This window comes from Anolis sagrei, chromosome 4, assembly GCF_037176765.1.
Source record: "Anolis sagrei isolate rAnoSag1 chromosome 4, rAnoSag1.mat, whole genome shotgun sequence".
NCBI classification, from domain to species: Eukaryota; Metazoa; Chordata; class Lepidosauria; order Squamata; family Dactyloidae; genus Anolis; species Anolis sagrei.
The window spans coordinates 204,050,677-204,057,073 of record NC_090024.1 but is presented as its reverse complement, the minus strand read 5'-3'; the positions used below and the strand labels follow the sequence as shown (position 1 = coordinate 204,057,073).

The following is a 6,397-nucleotide window of genomic DNA, read 5'->3' as shown; positions in this document are numbered from 1 at the left end:
TCTGCCAGAGTGGGAGGAACAATAAACACAGGCAGATTTTTATCTTGTGGTTCTCTTTTGCTGACTGGTTTCGGTTGTTCGGATGTTTCATTGCTACTCCAGATAAAAGTGCTAAGTTGTGATTTAATTATGTGAGCTGACATGCAAACAGAATTGGGGTTTTTAAGGGAAAGAAACAAAGTGGATTCATTTTTTCCTTAGGAAAAGTAGTAGATTTCCCAAGTCATTGCCATACTGTTAACAAAAATAGATGCTTCCCAAGAAATTTACTGCAGGCTACTATCAGCGGTTTGATCAATTCAGATATTCTTTTGTGATATGAAATCCAACAGCTTTACACCTGCTTAAGTAGATGTTTACATTGTAAATAAGGGTGCATATACTGAGCATTTTATTCTATTGTTCATAGCTGTACCTCTGTACCTTGAATAAACATATGTAGCTGTTTCTGAAGCACTGTGTTTATTTATGTATTTAGGACATTTCTAAACCGCTTTTCTCCAAAGACCCAAGGTGGTTTACAGCAGCAATTACACACAAATATAAAAATAACAATCAAATAAAATCCATCAAATAAATCCAAAATGGGTAGGAATAATTTAGCAGCCATGTGTTATGTAGGCAAAACCCAAACATGAAAAGCTGCAGACTGTGGTGGAGCAGTAGACACAAGAATACATCCTTTCTGCTTCTCTTGCTCTCCCTTTGATTTTTATTCACACTGATTTGCTGAATGTGCAATTTAAAATCAAGAAAGATGCTATAAATAAAGACATTTTGAATGTTTTCACATATTATTTTCCATACCAAGTTTATTAAAGTCAGCTTTGTCACTCCAAGTGTCACCCATCATTTAAAAAAATATTTTAGGGCCATGCAAAACTAAACATATAAAATATTTCTTTGTGGTGATTTTGCTGCGTTTTTTCATCTGTCTAAAAACATAAGACCATGGTTTCTTAAAACCAAACAAAATAAAAAGCACTAGCAAGAAAAACCCTTTCTCCTTTCTGACTCACTTTTTCTATGAAAACAACAAATGTTTGCAGTCTGATGAGTACAGTGTCTGTGGGATGATATGTCTTTAGGAAGTCTTTAGGAAGTACTTGAAGACCTGGCTATTCCGATGTGCCTTTCCTGAATAGGATAACCTCCAGCACGTCCCACAAGCACTTTATTAGAGCTTAAGACTCTCTGCACATTGCACTTGCCCAGAATCCCAACATATCACCTCTTACACCCAGCACTTTTTTAACCTGTACCCTTCATTGGCCCGGCCCTGGATTTATTGCGTAATAGTGTAATGTTTTGTTGTTGTTATTGCTTATGTTTTTAATTTGCTTGCATTGTATTGTTATTGTCTGTTGTTGTTTGAGGCCTTGGCCATTGTAAGCCGCATCGAGTCCTTTGGGAAATGCTAGCGGGGTACAAATAAAGTTTAATAATAATAATAATAATAATAATAATGTCCCAAGACCCTCCATAGATACCTAAAACCATGGATAATAGTGACTCCTATATTTTGACTATAACTGGGTGGAAACCAAGCTGGAAAACTTAGAGAGACCAACATATACTTTCAGAAGGGAATATTTTGGAATGTGGATAAGTGAAACCATGATATTAAATCTATGGATATGGGAGGTTTTATTGTACTTGGTCCTCTGCTCAGGAGGACTCCCTCTGGTGGAGAAACTTTTTTACCTTCTGAGTTCCTTCTTAGCCTTCTCATATCTTGAGGATTTATAACCAGTCATAACATAAGAAATTATTCATATCATTGTCCTGCCAGTGATGCTCTCATACAACAATGGTGTACTGAAGAAGTATCAGAAGAGACATATTAGACAGTGGAGAATCACTGGCATACACATACAGGTCTCCAGTTGAAAGGGCTTCTCAAGGAGCTGTGTTGAGAAAGAAAAACCCCGCCTCACTGCTGAAAATCTGAACTAGGAAAGATAAACCATACTGCTGGCCTACGTTCAAATACTCAAGACTGGTAGATTATTTAGAAAGACGATCATTCTTGCCTTGGTTTGATAATATGTTTTTATTTTCTTCTGGCCCATAAAGTATAAGGCTACTTAAGATATGCCTTACTTTAACTTCTTGGGTAGATTTAGCCTCTTGCAAGCAGTCTGATGCCATGACACCTCAATGAAATTCCGTACAATTTCATTGGACCTTTCCAGATCCCTACATCACAGATGAAGCCTTAGTCAGACCACAATTGGAATGCTGTGTCCAATTCTGGGCACTGCAATTGAAGGGAGATGTGTCCAGAGGAGAGCAACTAAAATAATCAGGGGTCTGGAGAACAAGCCCTATGAGGAGCTGCTTAAAGTGCTTGGCATGTTTTGCCTGAAGAAGAGAAGGCTGAGAGGAGACATGATTGCCATGTATAAATATGTGAGGGGAAGTCACAGGGAGGAGGGAGCAAACTGGTTTTCTGCTGCACTGAAGACTAGGACATGGAAAAATGACTTCAAACTACAGGAAAGGAGATTCCACCTGAACATTAGGAAGAACTTTCTGTGAGAGCAGTTCAGCAGTGGAACTCTCTGCCCTGGAGTGTGGTGGAAACTCCTTCTTTGGAAGCTTTTAAACAGAGGCTGGATGGCCATCTGTCACGGGTGCTTTGAATGTGATTTTCCTGCTTCTTGGCAGGGGGTTGGAATGGATGACCCACAAGGTCTCTTCCAACTATGATTTTATGAAACACACCACAGTCCCCACAACCATGTATTTGAGACATATATTTGGGAGCAGATAGACTCCTGACTAATTATGATCATGGGCAAATGTGGTATTACTTTAAGACATATGAATAAAATGTTGTTTCGGTCTAATATGACAGAGAAAAAGCTTTATAATCAATCTGCTTCTAGAATTATATTTGACAGGGTGGAGTAAAAGTCATCCCTCATATTCATATTGCCATGCTGTATATTTTTGGCTATTCTGCATTAGGCATCTACAGAGGTTGTTCACTGAATGCTTTAAAATAATAACATCAAGCTGCTATTAGTTCAAGTGAAAATGCAGAGAGCAGGAAAACTTCAATTTTATTGGGACATTATTGGGGCGGGGGGATCAAGATGCAACTCGCTGTTAAACAAACTCAAACACTGATTTGATCCTTGATGAAGCATATGCTATCAGAATATCTGAAAATATTTTCATTTGTACTTTAAAGTTAATTATATTTCAAAATCTGCCTTTGCTACCCCACATATTATAAGGGTGGCATTCCCCCAATTCTGTTATTTGTCAGCTTTACTGATATTGAACAGGTGCAACAAAACTGATGTATGAAATAAACGAGATCTCTCCAAGTAATCTGGGTGTTATTGAACTGAACAATTCCAAATGTTTTAACTCTGATTGCAAAACATCCACACACAATATCTTCAAGTTGGACTTCCTTGTACATAGTCAGAACATCTCACAGTTCAGATCTCAGAGGGGATTTTCTAGCGCATATTTCTAATTGGTTTTGCAAAATCTCAGTTGGCACTCTATTGAAATGCATAAATAATCATTTTTCTTCCATGACTAACTTTTCTTGCTGGGCCCATCTCAATGATTGTCCCTTTTTTCTGTGGTATTTCCATCAAAGGCTATGGTAAGTGTACTTGTATTTTGTTCTTAGCAAAACGATTTGATGGAAGTGCATGCATCTTTTCAGTTGGCTTTCCTGTTATGGAAAATGCAGAAAATATCAGCTGCTGTTTTGCTCACACTTGCTGTGCCAGGTAGAGCCGTCAGGCTGTTGACATAAGGTAAATACGCATCCTTCAGTAAGAGTGCAGACAGTTTTATGAGAAAACATTATCACACTGCAGGCAGGGTAAAGCTGCTACAGTGCAGCCCATGCTAGTGAAAAACAGGGTCTTCCAAAGGAAAAAGAGAAGAAATAAAGAAAAATGTTAAATGAAAATGTTAAGTATTTATAGGAATGAAAGAAAGAAGTGTGTGGAAAGGAGATTATTGGTATTAGTAAAATGCCATTTAGGGTGCACCTACAGTATGACAGCACTTGAACTGCCATGGTTTAGTGCTATGGAATCCTAGGATTTGTAGTTTGCTAAGGTGTCAGCACTCCTTGGCAGAGAAGGTTAAAGACTTTGAAGGATACAACTCCCAGGATTCCATAGTATTGAGTGCCTTGGCAGTCAAAATGATTTCAAAGTGCATTAATTCTAGAGTACAATGGTGACCCTATTGTTTTAAGACTCTCAAGGCAAACCATTTGCAAGTATATCCCATGAATTAGTGATTTGTTGTCCCTCATTCACTGTCACAAAATGCAGCAGAAAGGAAAGTTGGAATAAGTTGAGAAATCAAAGGAAAATAGAAGAAACAAAATGAAATCAAGAAGAAAAGATCGCGTCTCTAGTATGGCTGTAGAGAATCTGTACGCCTGCAGAGTTGTTTTTGTGCTCCATTTTCCATCAGTCCCAGCCAGCATGGCAATGATAGGAATGATAGAAGCTATGGCCCAACCACATATTCAATGCACCACCCTAGCTCTAGGTACTAATTCTAGGAACCTTTAGATGTGCTTCTAAATTAAATATTATCTGCAGAAGAGGTGTCTTCCTTAAGACTGCAGGAGAGGAATACTGTAGTTATTCCATTCTAAGGCACACTTTTCTCCCCATATAAATATCTCTAAAAATGGGGTTCATCTTAGAATTGCAGCTGTATCTTCTGTATTTTTGTTATTGGTGGTGGTACTGAAATTAGAGTGCATTTTACAATTGAGGAAATACATTAGGTTATCTTTCATCTCTATATATGATCTGAATCTGTCAGTTATCAATTTTAACATCATGTGTAATTTAGTCCTGAAACTTTATTCTAATGCAGTGTTTCTCAAATGGTGCTCGTCCAGGTGTTTTGGACTTCATCTTACCAGCTGTTACGTTTACCAACAGTTAGGAATTGTGGGAGCTGAAGTCCAAAACATTTGGAGGACCACAGTATGAGAAACTATGTTCTAATGTGTTCTTATAACAGCCTGGAATATTATTTTTTGAAAGTGAATCTTTTTAATTTTAAAAATACTCACTAATGGCACTCATAGTTTGAAAACTGCAATGTTAATCGTATGTTAATATCTTTTCGTTACATTTTGAAAACACAAACATAAATTTGTATTAAAATACAAATTCCTCTTCAACACAACGACTTAGAAATAATGAGGAAACATTATTTGTTAAGCTAAAATGTAACAATTTTACCAGTCATCATGTTAAATAAACACTATTGTGTGATTCAAACTGCAAGAAAGGAGATTCCATGTGAACATTAGGAAGAACCTCCTGATTGTGAGAGCCGTTCGGCAGTGGAACTCTCTGCCCCGGAGTGTGGTGGAGGCTCCTTGTTTGGAAGCTTTTAAGCAGAGGCTTGGTGGCCATCTGTCGGGGGTGCTTTGAATGCGATTTTCCTGCTTCTTGGCAGGGGGTTGGACTGGATGGCCCATGAGGTCTTTTCAAACTTTATGATTCTATGATTTTGATAATTATCTTATTTGTAACACATTAATTCTGAACTCTGGTTCTCATTTTTTTATGAATTGTACAGAAAATGTTAACTTTTGAACTTCAGAACTCACTCCAGACCTACTGTCCAGATATCATTAATGTTCCATTGGTTTCAGTAAAAGAGTTTTTTTGTAAGTTTTGAAAAGTTTTTGAATATACGATTTTCAGGAGAAAAAACTTGCAACCCCCTTCCTCCACATCCTTCCACATCCTTGAGGGGGTCCTCAAAGTTTTTAAGCAGGGGACCAGTTCATAGTTCCTCAGTGTGCTGGGGGCAGACTACAGTTTGAAAAAAAACATGAACAAATTCATGTTCACTGCACATATCTTATTTATAGAGAAAACTACCATGAAAAAACAATACAATATTTGAAATGAAGAACAGTTTTAACCAACAAATACTTATCAGTATTTCAATGGGAAGTGTGGGCCTGCTTTTGGCTGATTATTAGATAGTCAAGTTAATTAGGATTGTTGTAATTGTGTGCCTTTGAGTTGTTTCAGTCTTAGGGCCACCCTAAGTCTAAAGTTTACATTGGGCGCCGGGTAAATTGCCTTGGAGGGCCGCATCTGGCCCACAAGCCTTAGTTCAGAGTCCCCTGATTTATATGCTTCAATTAACATACTTCTATTAACAACACTCTGACAAAGAAGCTCGATTTACAAAGATTTGTACATAATCCCCACCCTCTTCCGCCACATCTTCTGTCCAGGTAGAAGATTATAACTGCCTCGCTATTAGGTGAATGATGAAAGAGGGCTGGAGAAATAAACATGTTTGATGTTGGGTGCACTGAAAAATGCTATGAAGTGTGAGCTGGAAAATATTGGGATTCTACTCTTGC

General features: G+C 37.8%; 1 protein-coding gene across 4 annotated transcripts in view; it reads right to left on the bottom strand.

The window, feature by feature from the left end:
* Positions 1 to 3,051: 3,051 nt before the first annotated feature.
* The window catches only part of IGFN1 (immunoglobulin like and fibronectin type III domain containing 1), a 65,753-nt gene continuing 62,407 nt past the window's right edge, over positions 3,052 to 6,397 (bottom strand). Inside the window, exon 24 of one of the 4 annotated variants that reach the window (XM_060772550.2) lies at positions 3,052 to 3,896. In XM_060772550.2, the coding sequence (XP_060628533.2) occupies positions 3,880 to 3,896 (17 nt within the window). In that variant the 3' untranslated portion in view covers positions 3,052 to 3,879. Of the gene's footprint in view, positions 3,897 to 5,654; positions 5,832 to 6,397 lie in introns of those variants that run through there. The other 3 variants (XM_060772551.2, XM_060772548.2, XM_060772549.2) reach the window with 3 other exon arrangements.